The sequence below is a fragment of the Lithobates pipiens genome, unplaced genomic scaffold (genome assembly GCF_037356315.1).
Source record: "Lithobates pipiens isolate NorthernLeopardFrog02 unplaced genomic scaffold, aLitPip1_a1.2 Scaffold_16, whole genome shotgun sequence".
NCBI lineage: Eukaryota > Metazoa > Chordata > Amphibia > Anura > Ranidae > Lithobates > Lithobates pipiens.
In genome coordinates this window covers 292,141,087-292,162,259 of record NW_027507748.1, presented here as the reverse complement: position 1 = coordinate 292,162,259, position 21,173 = coordinate 292,141,087, and the positions used below count along the sequence as shown (strand labels likewise).

The 21,173-nt window shown below is 44.0% G+C and overlaps 1 protein-coding gene across 2 annotated transcripts in view; it reads right to left on the bottom strand.

Moving 5' to 3' along the window:
• The window catches only part of LOC143982645 (putative helicase MOV-10), a 153,556-nt gene that overhangs the window by 19,686 nt on the left and 112,697 nt on the right, over positions 1-21,173 (bottom strand). For both annotated transcript variants that reach the window (XM_077481543.1, XM_077481544.1), the window contains exons 14-15: positions 20,580-20,681; positions 20,318-20,420 (exon numbers count right to left, since the gene is read on the bottom strand). In XM_077481543.1, coding sequence (XP_077337669.1) covers positions 20,318-20,420; positions 20,580-20,681 — 205 coding nt within the window. The remainder of the gene's footprint in view (positions 1-20,317; positions 20,421-20,579; positions 20,682-21,173) is intronic.

The window sequence follows — 21,173 nt, the reverse complement described above, 5'->3', positions numbered from 1 at the left end:
TTTGTGCCTGCATCTATGGACATTAATTATCTGACTTCTATGGTTAACGTTTACGTTATAATCTATGTTTATTTCTGCTTACTGATCATTTCATTGCTTGATTATTTTGTACTTGCTTTGAAATTTAATAAAAAATACAATAAAAAAAAAAAAAAAAAAAGACAATGTTGGCAACGCAAAAAAATCTAAAAAAATAAAAATAAAAAAGCGAGCAGCCCCCCCCCCCCCCCTCCTAAACTATACCAGGCCTCAAGGGTCCCAAGGGTTTGGTATGGATTGGGCCTCAAGCCATTTATTTTTGTAAATCTGGCGTGATCGCGGGGCAGAGTCAGATCCTAAGTCGTGCCACTTTTGTGTCTGAGCAAGGTGAACCTGGCCTTAACAATTAGACAATGTGGTGGGAGAGTTGTCAGATATCGAGGCTCCATGTACAGCCTGGGCCTAGGATACAAGTCATCTCCACATATACAGGGAAAGCCAATTGAACATTAAAATAGGTTATGTGCAAGCACCGCAAGTTGCTCAGTTGTGTATGTAAAAGGGGTGTTTTAAAGCTGTAGGTTTAATATGTTAGGGGAAAAAAAATAGAAAAATAAAAAAGATATCCAAAATGCATCTCAAAACACCAACAAACAAAGGCTGCAGATTGCTTAATTATGTTCTTCTAGGACTATATTAATTGAGGAATATTTACGACACCTCAGGTTAGTAATTTACTGGTTCAGAGAATTCTCAAAGAATGTAGCATGTAGGGCCACAAGATAAGTGAGACAGCTGTGTTAGCCCCACCAATTCAATGGGACACATGATACTGCTTTCTGTCAGCAGCAAGCTGACTGACTTTGGTCTGTTGCTGCCCATCACCATGCTGCCTTCTCTGTGCAATTTGCATATTGAAAGCAGGAGGCTCCCAGAAAGATATTATACACTGGTGTCTGCTTGTGGTCTTTACCAGTTTAGGTACACAAGGTTTATTTTATTTGTAAAACAATTTACAGTGTACATGGCAGGTTAGAAATGTAGGCACTACTATTGCCAATTTGTTGTTCATATTCCAGGGCGGTCATCTTTATCCATGCTTTATTTCTTTAAGAGTCATACAGCTGTGCTCAGTTGTGGGACAAGTGATATGTAAATGTTTTTCCAGAATACCAACTTTAAATTAAAGAAACCTATATGATCAACTCTAGGCATAACTATTTAAAGTGGAGTGATACTAGTGGGAAGGGGGTTGACCCATGAACAGTCTTAGCTGGGCCGTAAAACATTGGGGGCCCAGGACAAGACCCCTCATTGGCTTTGATAGCTGAATGCCTTTTTAAGGTTCCTTAACACCAGCACATCTTGTAAGGCACCTTATGCGTGTTACTGCCTTGTGGTGCCATTCATTTTTGAATTCCATTAACCACTCAAGGACAGAGCCTCTTTTAGATATGCTGTTTACAAGTTAAAAACTTTTTTGCTAGAAAATTACTTAGAATCCCCAAGCATTATACATTTTTTTCCCCCCCAACACCCTAGAGAATAAAATGGCGGCCGTTGCAATACTTTGTCACACCGTATTTGCGCAGCGGTCTCATAAGCACACATTTTTTGTAAAAAATAACATTTTCTGAATTAAAAAATAAAAATAGTAAAGTTAGCCCAATTTTTTTTTTTTTAATTGTGAAAGAATGTTATGCCAAGTAAATTGATACATGTCACTCTTCAAAATTGCGCCCGCTCGTGGAATGGCGACAAACTTTTATCCTTAAAAATCTCCATAGGTGATATTTTAAAAATCTACAGGTTGCATGTTTTGCGTTACAGAGGAGGTCTAGGGCTAGAATTATAGCTCTCGCTCTACCGATCGCAACGATATTTCACATGTGTGGTTTGAATACAGTTTTCATATGTGCAATACTCACGTGTGCGTATGCTTCTGCACACGAGCTCAGCGGGATTTTCTCTCATTTTACAATTTATTTTTACAATAAAAACATGACAGGACCTCTTAAATATGAGATCTGGGGTCAAAAAGACCTCATATTTACACTAAAATACAATAAATTAAAATAAATAAAAGTAATAAAAAAAATAAAGCCCTTTAAGAGCTATAGGCAGAAGTGACGTTTTGACGTCGCTAAAGGCCCGACCATGTCATGGAGACTGGAAGGGGACCATCTTCCCCTCACTTGTCCCCATGCCAAGGAAGGAGGAACATCCGATCGCCGCCGCCGCTGTCTACGGCTCCGGCAGAGGACACCGGAGCGCAGTGGGAAGGGGGGGCCCTTTCCTACCACCGATAAGAGTGATCTTGCAGCGAATCCTCTGCAGAGACCACTTTTATCTTGAAGCAGATCGCCAGCTGAACAAGAGGATACCCGGGTTATGGCAGCTAGCTGCTGCCATATTGATATCCCCCGTTAAAGTTAGGACGTATATCGGCTTGCGGCGGTCCGGAAGTGGTTAATTATGGATGGCAACCCAACACCTTTACAATCAGGCCTACGTTGCAGTGAAATACAACATGTAGTAACACACTACAGTGCATTTTATTGAGGTATGCTGTGTTACTAAAAGTGTTGTCATTTTCAGTGATTGTGGTTCAAATGGGTGGGTTGCCTAAATGTAATGCATTATAAAAAACGTGTTTAAAGCTTTTTTTGGGTTAACTAAAGATTTTTTTCATCATACTTACCTGTAAAATTAATTTTCCTTTTCATACATCATGGAACACAGAGTTAGGCCAATATTCATTACCTACTAGGACATCTCAGATCAACAGCCTTGAGGGGAGGGGGGGGGGGGGGACACACCCTGGCAAACAATAGCCATCAGACCTTCTATGGCAACCCACAGTACACTGCGGCCGAAAGCCAAATCCACGGCTGCGTGAACATCCACTTGATAAAATTTTGTGAATGTATGCACTGAAGACCAGGTAGCAGCCTTACATATGAGCCACAGATACCCGATGGCAAAATGCCCAGGAGGGTTTTACACCCCTGGTAGAATGAGCCATCACCCTAAAAAGGGAAGAACTTTACGTTTCAGACCATAGGCCTGAATGACTAATTGACAGACTGAATTGGCAGTGGAAGCTAAGCTGCCTGCCCCTTCCTTGGTCCTTTTGGTAAAACAAAAAAAAGGAGTCTGATCCTCGGATCTCCGCAGATCTAGACAAATAAACCTTGACTGCCTGGATAAACGTCCAAGGAATGCAAGGTAAACTAAAGGCAGACTAATGTGCAAAACCAAAGTGAACAGCTATAGAAAATACACGTAGACCAACAGAAGCTGCCAAAGTGTTCCCACACAAAAAGCAATCAAATAAAAAATAAATATGTGGCACTAACTGCAGTAAGAAAAAATGTGCAGTCAAGTTGAATCAAATAAACAAACAAGAATAATCAGCAGTGTAACATCACCAGACTGACTAAATCCATATGACAAAAGAAACCAATAATAATCAGATGTAACCAATATAGCTCTAAAAATGCATAGGAGTGAATAGCAATCACAAAACAATTAACCAAAAATTGCATAATGTACAAAAAAAGTCACATAGAATCGCATAAAGTCTTCTCATAAAGTGCAAGGAGTGGATAACAATCACATAAAATGCATAGAAGTGGATAGCAATCACAAAACAGAACAATTAACCAAAAAAAAAAAAAAAAAAAAAAATTGCATAAAGTGCCAAACTTCACATAAAATGCAAGAAGGATCCAATAGGAATAGGAAGGTCTAAAGTGCATAAAAGGTGCAAACAAAACCATACAAAAAAATAAAATAATAAAAATCGCATACAATGCAAAATATTAAGTCAATGTGACCAAGAAAAAGGTGCAAAGTTCAATCAGTGCAGTAAAGTGCAAACGTGAATGTAATGAATCTTTAAACAGTTCATATAGAAGGCGTAAAAAGTGCATGTGTAGAAAGTGATCGATTTCAGATTCCTCCGATCAGCAGCAATCCGTGGAGTGTCACACGTTTGCCCCAACCACTTACCTCCAAAGACCCCTAAGGTCAGAATGAGCCTGTAATCTGAAGGCAATGGTAAGCCAGCAGTCCATCGATCTCCTCCGATCGTCACAGCGCACAACGGATCTCTAGTGGGGAATTTCAAACTCAGCAGATGAGGTAAAGGCATGTGAAGAAGAAAAGCATCCCTACTGTGCAGTAGTTGAAAACTAATTTAATTAGGCAGAGAGAAATATGGCTTACTTTTCTACTCCTTGCGTTTATCTGATCAGTCACCACTAGATGGTGGTGTTCTATGTGGATTTTCTATATAAAATTAATTTTATTTGAATGTATTTTATTTTTAGATTTACTTATTGCTTTTTATTATGTCTATAGATTTATCTATTGGGATCGCATTCCAGTTGTACGAGATACGTTTCTTATTTGTTTTTTGTTAAATTATTTTCTTCCTGGCCTTCATTATGGACTCTATATAAAGACATCTGTCACCTGACTCCATCACACTTTGATGAAGTCACGTCAGCAGTGACGCAACACGTCAGAGAGGAGTCAGGTGTAGTCACCCTCGGTCACAGCCGAGATCAGGCAGTACTGTGTTCAACACTGTTTTACCTATACTTTTGATGTAACCTTATATATTGTTTTACTTATGAAATTAGTTTTAAAACTACTGCACAATGGGTATGCTTTTCTTCTTCACATGCCTTTACCTCATCTGCTGAGTTTGAAGTTCCCCACTAGAGATCTGTTGTGTGCTGGGACGGTCGTAAGAGATCGATCGACTGCTGGTTTACCATTGCCTTCAGTTTACAGACTCATTCTGACCTTAGGGGTCTTCTTTGGAGGTAAGAGGCTGGGGGAAACGTGCGACACTCCACGGATTGCTGCTGATTGGATTGGAGGAATCTGAAATTGGTCACTTTCTACACATGCACTTTACGCCTTCTATATGAACCATTTGATGAAGAATCAGTACATTCACGTTTGCACTTTACTGCACTGATTGGACTTTGCACCTTTTCCTTTGTCACATTCACTTAATGTGTTTTTTTAATGTTATTTATGGTTTTGTTTGCACCTTCATGCACTTTAGACCTTACTATTCCTATTGGATCCTTCTTGCACTTTATGTGAAGAGTTTGGCACTTTATGCAATTTTTTTGGTTAATTGTTCCGTTTTGTGATTGCTACCCACTTCTATGCATTTTATGTGATTGTTATCCACTCCTTGCACTTTGTGATTCTATGTGACTTTTTTTGCACTTTATGCTATTTTTTTTTTAATTGTTTTGTGATTGCTATCCAGCTATTGCTATGCATTTTTAGAGCTATATTGGTTACATCTGATTGGTATTGGTTTCTTTTATCATATGGATTTAGTCTGGTGATGTTACACTGCTGATTATTCTTGTCCATTTGATTCAACTTGACTACACACTTTCTTACTGCAGTTAGCGACACATAATTTATTTCTATTTGAGCCCAAGGAATGCAGTCATCTCTCTTCCGTCAAATGAGGCCGAGAGAAAAAAAAGGCGGAAAACGAAATAATGTCCTGATTTAAATGAAAGGCTGACACCACTTTTGGGAAAAAGGATGGAACAGGTCATAACACAACCCTTTCGTGGTGAAGGATCAAGTATGGTTCCCTGCACGAAAAGGGACTCTGACACCCTTCTAGCCGAGGTGATGGCCATCAGGAAGGCCAATTTGCATGACAGCAAGTCTAATGGACTGATAGGCTCAAATGGTTGTTTCTGTAACAGACAGCACCAAGTTCAAGTCTCAAGGAGACATAGGTGACCTAATGGGGGGAAGCAAACAAGTTGCCCCCTGCATAAAATGTTTGGACCAGCAAATGTAAACCTAAAAGCCTTTGGAAGAATACCAAGCTGAAATCTGACCTCAAATTGTACTCAAAGAATCGGATTTCCACAGCAGACTGTAGCTAAGAGAATTCTCCCAATGAGGTATTTGAGGATGCCATTTTCTGGCTTCACACCAAGCAATACAAGTCTTCCAGACCTTATGATACATCTTCCTTGTGGCAGCTTTTCTAGCATTCACTAGGGTAGACACCACTGGTCCCGAGATGCCATGGTCCAACACCCTGGCGTCAATAGCCATGCCATCAAATTTAGAGACTGTAAATTAGGGTGGAACATAGGACCTGGAGAGAGTAGATTGGGGCGACTTGGAAGCATCCATGGCCCATCTATTGTCAGTCTCACAGTCTCCGTGAACCAGGGCCTTCTGGGCCAGGCTGGTACCACCAGAATGACTGGAACCCCCTCTCTCTGAATGCTGGGCAACAAACGTGGAAGTAGAGGGATCAGGGGGAAAGCATAAACCAGGGGCTCCATGCAACTACCAGAGCATCTGCTCCGATTGCCAGAGGATGACTTGTTCGGGACACAAACTGCTGTAGCTTGTTGTTGAGCCTGGGCAGATTTGCTCGTGGCTGAGATAATCTTCCTTCCAGTTCTCTACTCCTGGGATATGGAGTACCGATAGAATCGGCACGTGTCTCTCTGCCCATGCTAGCATGTGGTTCACCTCTTTCAGAGATGAACGACTCCTGGTACCACCTTGGTGGTTTATACAGGCCGCTACAGTGGCATTGTCAGACTGTACACCAATAGGGCAGTCCTGAAGCCCCACCGTCCAGGACCGTAGGGCCAGATGTACTGCCCATAACTCCAGGACGTTGATGGGTAGGATCTTTGACCATTTACCCTAAGCTGTGAGCCCCTCTAAGATTGCTCCCCAGCCTGAGAGACTGGCATCTGTAGTCAGTACTCTCCAAGTTACTGGGAGGAAAGATCTTCTCCATCGCAGGTTCTGGTCCTGCAACCATCAGTTTAGGCTTAAGCATGGCCGAGGAGATAACATTGGATAATCCAGGGCTTGTCCTCTCCTGTTCCAAGCTAACAAAATATGTTGTATAGGCCTGGAATGGAACTGGGCATAGGGCGCTGCCTCAAAGGAGGACACCATCCTTCCTAGAAGACTCATACAGAGAACAATGGAGGGTTGTCTGGTGACCCTTATCAAATGCACCTGATCCTTCATAGCACAGATCCTTATGGGTGGCAAAAATACCCTTGCTTGGACCATATCTAAGATCAGACCTAAATACTTCAGACTTTGAGCTAGTCTCAAGCCTGACTTTTCAGTATTTATGACCCAAACTAAGCTTTCTGAATACCGTACTGTGCAGGTTATGCTCTGTTCTAGGGCCTGTAGTGAGTGATCTCTGAACAGGAGGTCATCCAGATACCTGAGCACCAAGATACCCTTAAAAGGCCCAGTACTAGTGCTAGGATCTTTGTGAACTCCCAGGGAGCTTTCGCAAGCACGAAGGGTAGAGCCACAAACTGAAAATGACGTTCCTCTACTGCAAAAAATGTAGGCACCTCTGATAAGGCTGAAAGATGGGTACGTGCAAATACACGTGGAGGCTAGAAAGTCTCCCATCTGAAGGTAGACTACAACTGAGTGGACAGACTCCATCCGGAAGGACTTGATTAGTAGATACTGGTTCATCAGGGAAACAATTTGTCAGAAGAAAACATCCGACCTCAGCCAGCAAATACATAAAGAGGATGTCCGCACCAACATACCGCAACCGCCAAAATTTTCACTATCCCCAATTACCGTAGACACCGCAAAAAACATCATTAATAAACTGCGTGACAGTACCTCACCTATTGACATCATCCCCACAAAACTACTGAAAGAATGCTCCGACATCGTGGCTCCAACCATAACCCACCTCATAAACCGATCATTCCACGAAGGGATTGTTCCCAGCATCCTCAAACAAGGCATCGTCAAACCTCTACTCAAGAAACCAAACCTGGACCCTCAGGATCCAAACAACCGTAGGCCATTTACAAGCCTCAACACCATTTCTAAGATCATGGAGAAAGCTGTAGTACATCAGCTACAACTTCACCTGGATACTCACAAACTCCTGGACCCGCTGCAATCAGGCTTCCGCCCGGGTCATGGAACAGAAACAGCTCTCCTCAAGATTTGGGATGACGCCCTCGAAGCGGCAGATGACGGAGAGCCGTGTCTCCTCGTACTGCTAGACCTAAGTGCAGCGTTTGATACAGTAGATCACAATACTCTACTCGTCCGCCTCACAGAAGTAGCCGGAGTCCAAGACATAGATCTCCATTGGTTCGCGTCCTTCCTAGGAAATCGGTCACAGACAGTGAAACTAGGAAAATTCCTCTCCGAAACTCGGGCAGTCACCTGCGGAGTCCCTCAAGGCTCTCCGTTGTCACCCGTTCTCTTCAACATTTACATTCGCCCACTCCTTCAAATCATCAGATGCTCAGATCTCTGCTTCCACTCTTACGCTGACGACACGCAACTTTATTTCCGGATCAATGGAAAAAAAGATCACCAACAACAACTTGAAAACTGCCTCAAATCAATAGAGGACTGGATGACCACCAACTCCCTCCAGCTGAACCAATCAAAGACAGAGCTTCTTATCTTACACCCAAATCATAAGCCCGCAACCAAAACCTCCTGGTCTCCACCAACCGTCTTTGGGCAGACTATCTCCCCAAAGACCAAAGCCAAGAGTCTCGGGGTTATTTTAGACGCACAAATGTCAATGGATGCGCAAATAGGAGCAGTAGTCAGTCGATCTCACCATCTGCTGCGCATGCTTCGCAGACTCATCCCTTTTATCCCAAAGAATGACAAAGCAGTGGTAGTTGGAACAATCATTAATTCACGACTGGACTACGCAAACTCGCTTTACATAAGATTACCACAATATCAACTTGCGCGATTACAACTGATCCAAAACACGGCGGCAAGGCTGATAACAGGGAAAAAACCCTGGGAATCCATTTCTCCTTCACTGAGGAGCTTACATTGGCTAACCGTAAAAAATCGGATCACGTTCAAGACCCTTTGCCTCACCCACAAATGCGTGCATAGAGAAGCTCCGCAATACCTAATGGAGAAAATAAATCATTACACACCAAACCGCAGTCTTCGATCAGCCAACAAAAACCTCCTCCTCGTGCCCAAAGCCCGGTATAAATCCAAGGGGGATCGGAGATTCGCTGTCCAAGGGCCTCGGCTATGGAATGCTCTACCAATAAACATCCGCCTGGAAGAAAATCACCTGGCTTTTAGGAAAAAACTCAAGACCTTCCTCTTTTAGCAGATGATCAAAGCTCGCCACAGCGCCTAGAGGCGATTCAGTTCGCATTGTGCGCTATATAAGTATTTCATTCATTCATTCATTCAGAGATCTTAGATCCAAAATGGGCCTTGTCTCCCTGCCAAAAAAGTCTGTGCATATGTACAGACAAGAGAGACAAACAAGAAACCTACTGGGGCGTGGCTTGGCGCGCAACGGAGATGGAAGCCTAGCAGAGGCACTCCGTCCGATTAGTGGCCCTAGCCCGTCTGTTCTCCCCAGCGAACGACACAAAATGAGCAAACAGAACAAGCTTCTGCACCAGACCCGTTTCCGCCGCTCTACGGCTGCTAATACCGGGCGAAACATCTTGGACATCTTTAAAACCCAGGCCTCAGCACTGCGGGCAACAGAGGGAGGCAAGATGGCGCCAGTTCATGCGGACGAGGACTACAGCGAAGATTCGCAGTCAGCCGTGGAGGACAACGGTAGGCGCAGTGTCCGCACTGCTCACCCACTTACCTATGAGGACATGTCCGGCTGACATTAAAGCCTCGTTTTCCGCCGCCGTTACAGATCTTAAGACCAGTTTCCTGGTTCTGCAAGAGAAAATGGCAGCCACAGAGACTGCAGGGAAACTGAGGGATAAGTCCATAAGCAGACTAGATGAGGCAGTCACCACGCTCTGCCTCCATTTCATTGAAATGAATAGACATTTAGAAGATCTGGACAATAGGGGGAGGCGCAATAATATCAGGGTACGCGGCATACCGGAATCAGTTATGGCAGACCAGATCACCTCAGTTCTGCAGAGGGACTTTAATACCCTTCTTGAACGGCCAGAGGACACCACTATAGACTTTGTCAGGGCACATAGGGTGCTCAGAGCAAGAGGTCCTGACACATTACTACCTCCCCCCCCCCCCGCCAGATATAATTTGCTGCTTGCAAAGCTTTGCCCTCAAAGAGGAAATCATGTCCAGGGCACGGGGGAATGAACAAATTATATTTAATGGGGAGAACATTAAACTTTTTCAGGATCTATCCCAAATTACCTTGAAAAACCGAAGGGCCCTGCGCCCTCTCCTGGACAAATTGAGAGAAAAAGACCTCCGTTATTCATGGTGTTTCCCTTTCGCCCTGCTGGTCACCCACAGTGGCAAACAACACATCCTACGCACGCCTGTGGATCTTCCGGAGTTCTGTGCGGCCCTCCAGATTGAGCAGATTGCCTTACCCGATTGGTATCAGGAGTTTTCATTGCCACCTAAGGATAGAAGCCCACCTTTTTCTCCGTTGGCTTCTCCGGAGAAACATCTCACCAAGAGGCAGAGACAGGGATGCAATGAAACACCGCCAAGGGGAACACCCGAAGCCATCCACACTCTTCCAGGAACCTGATGGAAGCCTAGAGAACATGGTATACCCATGCCTGCCTGCAAAATTTTTTTTTTTTCTTAATTTTCCCTGGGATCCCCCTTTTTCTTTTTTTTTTGTGAGGTTTTGCTTTGTCTATGGCATCCTTTTTCCGTCTGATCAATGTCCACCTACCACGTCTACGCAGATCCATTACCGTTCTGAGCGGGGTGCTCCCGCATGATTGTTTACATACCCGCGCCATGGAGTTATGTGGGAGCAAAGTGCACGAAGACGGTTTTTGGGGAATGGATCATGATTCATCGGAGCTTCCATCCGAGTGCTTTGGCAGTTGTCACTGGTGGGACTAAATATTTTGCTGGGGAATCACTGACTCCCCGAGGCCTGACCATATGTGGTTTTGATTGTATGGTCTGGATCGGGGAGAGGTGTAGACTCTAAGATGGTCGTGGGATAGGAGTACCCCTAGGTCATTTCATGGTGGAGAGGGCTGCTTATAAGGGGTTGATCCCCTGCTGATCAGATCCCGGCGGGATCACATGCCAAATGTTCTTAAAGGTTAAACATGACCAGAGGTTATGTTTGTAATTTGTTAAGTCTGCTCATTGCAAATCGTTAATCTTTGGATTGCTTTAATCGTCCAGCAGACCATTTAGTATTTCTCATATGCTTAAACTGGGCCGCGCACAACGGCTCTTATTTGAATAAGTGGAGTACCCACTATTGTCATAGTGATAGTCCGGTACTGTGTATTACTCTTTATCACGGTGTGGGCACCTGGTTGGATAACCTGGTGTGCTTCACGCGGTGAGGGCTGCTGTCTTCAGGGAGGGCCTCCCCGGACCCCACAATAGTGTTCCAGACGGGTTCATTTAGGACCCGTTCACGCACACTAAAATCAACCCCCCGGGACGGTCCGATCGTCTAAAGGGGGTGTAACCTACAACTCCTTATTTATTTCTTTCTCATTTCTCTCATCCCTTTCGCTGACACCTCCAATGGTAAGACTACTATCACCTATAAAGTCCTTAAGCATTAAGAAGCTCTTACAATTTATGAATCTAGTAGATACCTGGCGCTACCTGAACCCAGAGGGAAGGGACTATTCCTTTTTTTCTATCCCCCACAACCGCCACTCAAGAATAGATTATATCTTCATCACGCAGAGGGACCTACCACTGTTCAGCAATGCCCACATTGGACTGCAAACTATTTCTGACCATGCCCCAATCTCCATCTCACTGGACCTGACGAGCACCCCTACCAAACAAAATATGTTGAGATTAAATTCATCCCTATTGACAGACCAAACGTTACTCCCTGACCTAGTTTCCTCCCTGACTGAATTTTTTAAGCTGAATAATACACCCGGGATGAGCCCCCTCGTGATCTGGGAAACCCACAAATGTCATATCAGGGGCGAGCTGATCCATATGGGCGCCCGTAAAAAAAGGGAGAGAGACAAAGCGATTATGGATCTGACCACAAAAATTCGAACTTTAGAATCGCTCCACAAGTGCTCCCTTACTGTTGACTCAGCGGGGGCGTTACTCGAAGCCAGGAAAACCCTAAAACAGATCTTGGATAACACCACCAGGAGGTTCTTATTTTTTAAGAAGAAATTATATTATGAGCACGGGGATAAAACTGGCAAGATCTTAGCGAGAGCCCTAAGAACCCGGACAACCCACAATTACATCAGGGGCATCACTGGTAAGGGTGGTAGAATTGACAGTGATACTGAGAAAATTGCCCAACATTTCCAAAATTACTACACGGCCCTCTATAACCTCCCGACTATGCACAAACCGCCCGACATGCAGGGTGAACGAGCTCAGGCGATACAGGCTTACCTAGACGCTGCTGATCTTCCCAAGCTAGACGAGGGGGACTGTATCCAGTTGGATAGGCCCTTCGATGATGCGGAAATCAAGACGGCTATTAGGGAGTTGAAAACGGGCAAGAGCCCAGGGCCTGACGCGCTTAGCGCCATCTACTATAAGACATTCATGGACATTCTGCTTACCCCTTTCAAAGACGCTATGAACTCATTAACAAATCAGGGATTGACTTCTAATGACTTTTTGTCAGCTTTTATTACTGTACTACCTAAAGACGGGAATGATCCGCTCTGTTGCTCCAGCTATAGGCCCATCTCCCTCCTGAATGTTGACGTCAAACTTATAGCAAAAGTTCTGGCCAACAGGTTAAGACCCTTACTTCATGATTTGATAGGACCCGTCCAGGCCGGATTCATGCCCTGTAGGGAGGCCAGAGATAACGTGACAAAGTCCCTGAACTTGATCCATTTAGCACACCAGCGAAAGATCGAGGGCTTTCTCCTGTCGACTGACGTGGAGAAGGCCTTTGATCGAGTAGCTTGGGATTATATGTTGGAGACATGCAAATGCACCGGTTTGGGTCCTAGCATGATGGCCTGGATTTCGACATTGTACCAGAATCCTTCGGCCAGGCTTAAGGTGAATGGGACACTTTCAGACGTAGTGTTTATTAAAAATGGCACTAGACAGAGGTGCCCTCTGTCGCCCCTATTTTTTATCATCGCCCTCGAACCATTCATAAGAAATCCTCGCAGATCCATCGATCAGGGGTTTCCAACTCAATGTTGAAGGTCTTCAAAGTAGCGGCCTACGTCGATGATCTATTGTTCTTTTTGACAGATCCTCATATCTCCATTCCCTCTCTTCTGAGTGAATTTGCTAATTTTGGTTATATATCCAACTTCAAAATAAACTATTCTAAATCTGAGGCCATGAATATTTCACTTCCCAATGCTCAATTGACCACGGCCCAAGCCAATAGTCCCTTTAAATGGGTTGCGACGGCTGTTAAATATTTGGGAATCTGGCTGACTCCAAGACTCTCATTGACGTTTGTGCAGAACTCCCCCCCCCCCCCCCCTCCTTAAAAGCATAGTACAGGATCTTCAGAAGTGGGGCTCGGGGTACTTTTCGTGGTTTGGCAGGGCCGTCATCTGTAAAATGGTCATACTGCCTAGAGTGCTCTATCTGTTTTGCACTTTACCTATTAGGATCCCTATGAGCTTTTTTAAATCCCTACATTCCCTCCAGATGAAATGTATTTGGGCACACAAGCCACCTCGACTGAAGAAGGCCCTACTGACCAGACCCAAGGACAGGGGAGGCTTGGGCGTTCCTGACTACAAATACTACACATGTTGCACGTCTCATTGACTGGCATTGTCACTCTCAACTTAAAGATTGGGTCCTCCTGGAGGAAGAGACAAGCACAATCCCCCTCAGATTCTCGCCCTCGATTCCACGAGCTAGATACCCCACATCCATGCTTTTGCACCCTACCATTGGCACTACCCTCTGCATATTTCACGTTCTAGCCAAACAAACCGAGTTTTCCACTCCCTTGAGCCCCCTCACCCCTATACGAAACAACCCAGACTTTCCCCCAGGAATGGGGAACCCCTTCCTCAAACCGATCAATCCGAGAGGGCTGCTCCTGGCGGCTGACTGCTTCCTCAACAAATTGGTGAAAGATTTTTCAGACCTTAAACTAGACTGTGAATTGCCACATATGCCTATGTGGACATACTTTCAATTACGAAGCTATTTTAACTACGCTACCCGTAGGACATACTTTGCGAGAGACCCAACGGAACTCGAGTCAGTGTGCTTAAAGGGAGAACCCACCCCGAAGACCACTGCGCTTATGCCTGGCTACAATCTTTGGGTCCAAGGGAGGACCTCAGACTCAGGGAGCGGTGGACTCAGGAATTGGGAACACCGATCTCAGATGACCAGTGGGACAGGGCTTGCATTCTCTCCCATAAATGTTCTTTGAGCACAAGAATGCAGGAAACGTCCTACAAATTACTGACTCATTGGTACGCCACTCCAGAGAAGATCCATAAATGGTATCCACAATCATTCGACAGATGTTGGAGGTGTGATAAAGAGGAGGGTACTTTGCTCCACATTTGGTGGCAGTGTGATCAACTGAAACCATTCTGGTCGGGGGTAAGGGATTTGATCATTCAGATCACGGAGACCAGACTTAGGATAGACGCTGCGTGTTGTTTGCTACATATATCAAACACTTCCTTCAGAAAAGTACAAGAACTCACTCTCAAGACACATGCTAAATGCAGCCAATTCCCTTATTCCATTTTTCTGGAAATCTAAAACAATCCCCACCCTGAAGGAATGGTTAAAGTCGCCTTCATCTGTGAGATGGAAGACACGGCGGCCCAATCAAATGAACGAGTGGATCGCTATCATAAGACCTGGTCTCCGTGGTTCGTTTTTAGGTACTCTCAGACCTATAGGGATATGATGAGTCAGGGGGGAGTTTGAGTCCAGAGGTTGGTGATCAGACCTGGATGTGTATCTCGGATGGGATACTTCAGCTTTTTCACTGTGACCTGGGGGTTGTGATCCCCTACATCTCAGTACTACATTTACAGTTCTTGTGCTACATTTTTGGACTGTATGGTATAGGCACTCTATTTTCCTTTTCTTTCTTTGCCTATCTCTTTTATCCTGCTTCTCCTATAGACTGTTACTCTTCTCAACTTTGTTTCCTTCTCATTTACTGGGAACAAATGGGAATATTCAGATTCAAGGTGTTAGACAATGATTTAACCTCCAGGGGCTAAATGGGCCCATAGTGGGGGAAGTTGGTTCTCAATTCATGACACTTCTGTTGCTGTTCAAAAGACATTGCTGGCACGTTTTCGGCTTTGTTACGATCTGTAATGATTTAGTTGTGTCGATTGTAAAACCATGTTGTTAATTGTACCTTAATTTGCAAATAAAATTTTTATCTTTAATGAGAAACCTACTGTACTGAATCCTTTAAAGGCAGCAACAGCAAAACACAGTGCTTGAGGAATACCCATCTTATTTTCAGAAAGATCATCCTTCTGGTTAGGCCTGTCAGGCCATCTGACCTGATCCTTTACGGACTGGCAGATACCAATTGCTGCAACAGCTGGCTGAATAGCTGAACTGGCCAAAGAAAAGGAAGCCTATAATAATGACTCAAATTTCTTGTCGTCAACAGGGCCTTTCAAGACCTGTGCATTATTCACCAGACAAGTTAATTTCTTGTTTAAGAAAGACTGCTGCATCTATGGCTGGCATGCTCCACTTCTTAATGAACCTTTCATCCATGGGATATAAAAAGGGAAAACCTCATTAGGAGGAACAAAAAACCTGTCAGGGTGTTCCCAATCAGCATACACCACCTGTTCCAACAGTGGGTGTAAGGGGAAAGCCTGTGTGGCCTGAAGAGGCCTCAGGGACCCCAAAGTGGACCAGGGGGCTCAGTAATCTTTGCAAGAGGCAACGTAAAGGCAGAGCGAACCTTCTCAGTAAAAGTGTGGATCGAAAGCCTGTGTGATAGAGGAAGACACCAACTGGATATCTTCTTGTCCAGATTGCTCAGAAGCAGACTTATCCGCCAGATCCGCCACAGAAACCTGAGCTTTTAGCTCTTCCCCATCCTCAAACCATTCCTGCTCCAAACTAGGAGGCTCGGGGAGGGGGATCTGTCACGCTTATTGCCACCCTGCAGGATGGAGGCAATTATGCCAGCAATCCTGTGCTCTAACTCAGCTAGGGCCAAGGACAGTTCATCCTTGGTGACAGAGGGTGAAGCAGCAGCATTGACTGTAGGCACAATACCAGATAGTCACAGCAACTTAGATTGCCCGGAAGCCTCTGGTCTTTCAGGGGATACAACTACTGATGACATAGGTGTGCCCTTCCCTGTAGTGTTAGTCCTGCTCCTCTTTTTTGAGGACATTTACAAGCCACAAAAAGGGAGTACCTGGGTGTAGTATTCACACACCTTAGAAGGGAGACCCTTTAATAGGGCTCACCAAGCCCCTATGCAACAATCCTGCCAAGCACCTTAGCCTGCCAAGCAACACCTGGTGACTCACGTGGCCAGGGTAAGCAGAAATGAACCACTGCAAAGGCCTGGTTAAGAGCCTGTTCTTTGTCCCACAGCTGCCTTCTGGAAGCACTGCATGCTTGACATACACAGCTTATATAAGATGACTGGGCCCCAGCCGCTCTGCGCACATGCTCAGTCCTGGAAAATAGGCGTGGCTTTATTTGCATATGGGGCGAATATTCGTGCACCCAGATAAGGCTACGGCGCATGCGTGGCTTCGTGTGAGCATAATGCCTACGGCGAAGCTGCATGCGCCATGGCCACCAAACTGCTGAGCACAGCAGTGCTCTTGCGAATGCACATAAACCATGGCAAGCTAAGAGGCGAAATGGCACACTGTTGTGCACCATCATACAGGTAAAAAAAAACAACCAAACAAGAAAAAAAAAAAAAGGTACACTTTGCAAACCTTCAAGAACTGGTGCTTAGGGTCCACTCCCTTGAAGCTGTACAGCACCCTTCAGGAATGCCTTAGTGCTGTGGTGTCCAGGATCCCACTTTGCAGGGTCCAGTGCCCAGAGGTCGCATTACAGGCAAAACCTTGCAGGGTATTGTGTCTTCTTTGCGAGTCTCGGATACCATTTATCTAAGCATATAGAGCGTGTCAAATGGATCCAATCCGTCAGTCCCTCGATTAATTTAAAAACCGTTTGTGAGACTAGAGACCTGGAGCTCAGAGAGCTCAAAACAAACATACCCATCCTTCTTGCAGACACTAGTTAAAAAATAAAAAATAACCCTGTATGGGAGGGGTTATATAGGGGATCACTTCCTGTCTAAGACTGTCTGCCAGTGTCCACTCACTTAGAGATGGTGTATAACCCAGTAGGTAATGAATATTAGCCTGTGTCCCATAATGTATGCAAAAAATATAGCTTCTGGTCCCTTAAAGCAGATTACACAGCACAGGGCTTGTGCCATTTAAACTGTTAAAAAACAAAAAAAAAAACAAACACACACCCCTGAACCTGCCACTTCCTGTATCCCCTCTCTAAACAGACAACGATAATCAGGGCAGCGACGCCAAAGGTCAAAGTGCCTCCCTCCACGATAGGCTGTCCTGCTCTCTTCTGCCCCCCCCCCCACCCCCCTCCTTGCTGCCTGTCATCTCCGGCTACTATTATTGTAAATAAAATCTTAAATTCTACATTACCTTGTACATAAGCCGGTAAAAAAAATAAAAATAAAATAAAAATAAAATTACCGAGCTTTTGTTTACATACGTGATCAGCTATCATTGGTTGGCAGCTGACCATGTGGTAAGGGGCCGGTACCAGTCCCTTACTCGGATCTGTGATCACCCGAGTCTCGGTGATCACAGTGCGGGGAGCACGCCAAGGGGAGGCTGTCATATGCTGGCCTCCTGGAATTTCAGGTCCGTGCGGTAGCCTTCATTTGGCTATAGCGCGGATGCCAAGTGGTTAAAAATACAAGCTGGCACACTGTTTGCAGCAGACAGAGGATGAGCTCACAGTCTCTCTCCTCACTTGTCAGCGGCACTGAGCTCAATGGACAGCTTGGAGCCTGCAGAGCTTGACAGGCAGCACCGCCTGTCAAACTCGGTCGCAGTAGCAGCATAGTCCAAAAAAAAAAAAAAAAAAAAAAGGAAAAGAAAGAAAGGAGGTGTCAGTAGCACCTCATGAACAGCTGCTATACCACTCGCTGAAAAGCACATCATCCATTTCACACAACCCACCAACCAGGTAACTCCCCATGTTGGCCATCTCCCTTCAGTTTATATCATAGGTGACCATTTCCCAACCTGCAGATAACAGACCCTACTCCAAAAGATCTCACTCCAAGTTACTCCCTCACCCGCTGATTGATATCCCTCCATGACCAACTCCCACCCCGCTGCTGACAGACCCCTCACCCTAGCCTGTCCCAAAACACCTTCTCACCTGTGGATGGGGGAATCAATCCAACAGTGTTCTTGTGTTCTGCCAGTGGGGATCCTTAAAATGATATTCAACATCTTCAATGTTATCAGCTCTAGAATGATCTCCCTTTATTTTTTTACCCTGAGCTGTGAGCTCAGGGTAAAAGGGCAATTTTTTCAAATGACAATTTTTTTTTTTACTGCATTTAAGTCCAAATATGAGATCTCATATTTTTTCTATTACAAGGGATGTTTACACTCCTTGTAATATGAATAAAAGTGACCCAAATGTTTTTTTGGTATTTTTTTTTGTTTTTTTAATAAAACACCCCCACAGTAAATAAAAGTAAAATAAGAAAACATATTTTTTTTTTTTTTTAAAGTGCCCTGTCTAGACGAGCTTGCGCGCACAAGCGAATGCATGCGAGTAGATGACGCATATGAAAACGGTGGTAAAAGCACACATGTGAGGTATCGCCGCGATTGGTAGAGTGAGAGCAATAATTTTACCCCTAGATGTCCTCTAACTGAAAACATGCAACCTGTAGAATTTGTTTCATCGTCGCCTATGGAGATTAAAGGGTAAAAGTTTGATGCCATTCCACGGGCGTGCACAATTTTGAAGCGTGACATGTTGGGTACCAATTTACTTGACGTAACATTACCTTTTACAATATAAAAAAAAATTGGGCTAACTTAACTGTTGTCTTATTTTTTTTATTCAAAAAAGTGATTTTTTTTTCCCCAAAAAAGTGCGCTTGCTGGACCGCTGCGCAAATGCGGTGTGAAAAAAAGTATTGCAATGACCGCCATTTAATTCTCTAGGGTGTTAGAAGAGAAATATTAGATGATGTTTGGGGATTCTAAGTAATTTTCTAGCAAAAAACAAAAACAAAAAAACGTTTTAAACTTGTAAACACCAAAATCTCAAAAACTAGCCTAGTCCTAAAAAGCCCCACCATAATCCTCAGCACCAGGCCCATGATGTTCTTAATCTGGCTCTTTATTAGAGGCTGGCATAGCACATGGTGTAGGTTTTTAAAAACGAGCACTGTAAATACTTTATTTCAGCTGTCTTCAGGCTGGTGACGTGACTCGACTTGTGACTTTACAGCTTCGATGGATGGCTTCTGTGGAGGAAACAAGCAGCCACATGATCTTCCCGGGAGAGGTCGGAGGGAGAGGTCGGAGGGAGAGGTCGGAGGGAGAGGTCGGAGGGAGAGGTCGGAGGGAGATGTCGGAGGGAGATGTCGGAGGGAGATGTCGGAGGGAGATGTCGGAGGGAGATGTCGGCACCTCGCGCAGAAGGCATCCATCGGAGCGGCAAAGCGGCAGCAAGTAATCTGACTGGCTTATATACAGCTGAAATTCAGTATTTACAGCGCTCGTTTTTAAAAACACACAGTGTGCTATGCCAGCCTCCAATAGAGGGGCTGGCATAGACTTGTATTATTGCCTTAAACACTTCAATGCACCTCAATGAGCTGGCATAGCATGAATGGGCCCTTAGAGAAAAGGGTTTGCATTTACAGCATGCTGCATATCTTAAAAATTTAATTTGTTCGGAAAGTAAAACGCATTACTTCATTTCAGTATAGCCAGTAGGAATTTCTGCAACACCAATTTAAAAAACTGTATGTCATCTCGCAAGCGTTTTACAGGCCTTAAATAATGGATCTTTTTGCAGTATTAATACAAAATAGATCTTTAGACGGCTATGATCTCCCCAAAAAAAAAAAAAAAAAGTAACATTTACCTACACATTGCAGTCTAGTATTTTGTTAGATGATTGTGAAATTTTTTAATCGTTATGTTTTATACTTATGGCTACACTAAATAACTTTAGCAATAAAATCATTACAAGCATTCATGAAACATTGTTGCTGGTAAAAGTGAGATTGCAGGCTCACAAAATCAGTCCTGCTAACAGAAAAGCATATTTATTATACAAAACACTGACAAACCTGTAGTTCAATAGAAGCTTGGTAACAAACTCAGGGTTATAAGCCCCAGTAGCTTTTCCATATAAAGGATTATGGATCATTAGTCTTTCAAGCAAAGACATACCTGCAATGAGAACATAATAAATCAAAAGCAGTAATCTAACAGTAGCAAAGGTAAACAGAACATTTAAAGGAACAACCATGCTGACGCGCAAAATAATATTATTACACACTACTCCATTTTATAATTGTATATATATCTTTATTTTCAAAATTGACTAACCCAATCCATGTTCAATTGCAATTGGGGACCTTAATACTGGTCCAAGCTGTTTAGGATCACCAGCAAGTACGAGCTGTCCTCCCGCCATTACATCCAAAATACCTACAGTGTAAAGAAAATAAAAATTAAAAGAACATCCTAGATCTCATGACAATTTCTGGATATTTGATGGGTTTAAAAGAGAAATTGTATTTCCTTAGAAGAAGCAAAAAAGCTTTAAATGCCATGCCTTCTCCATATCTGTTGAAGATTTTACTGGTTGTATCTCTTGTCAAATTAACTTCAGAGTTTCTGGCGCTATTCAAAAACTATCACTACACTCTTCAGAGCAACCTTTGGAGGCTCATCCTTTTTCAGTGGTTTCCAGGGCCATGATACTCATGCACACTGCAGTCTGTTTGGATAAACAATTACTCCTTCCCAGGATGGGTTGCAGAAAAAACATCTTAGAACAGTGGCAGAGAATGCTATTGAGCAACAACACATACCAAAATATCAAAACTTTTTTTTTTTTTTAAACATGATTAAAAATGTACAGTTTAATGTTAGTGTAATTGCACATAAGATTAAAAATCTTGCATTATAGGCAGGTTT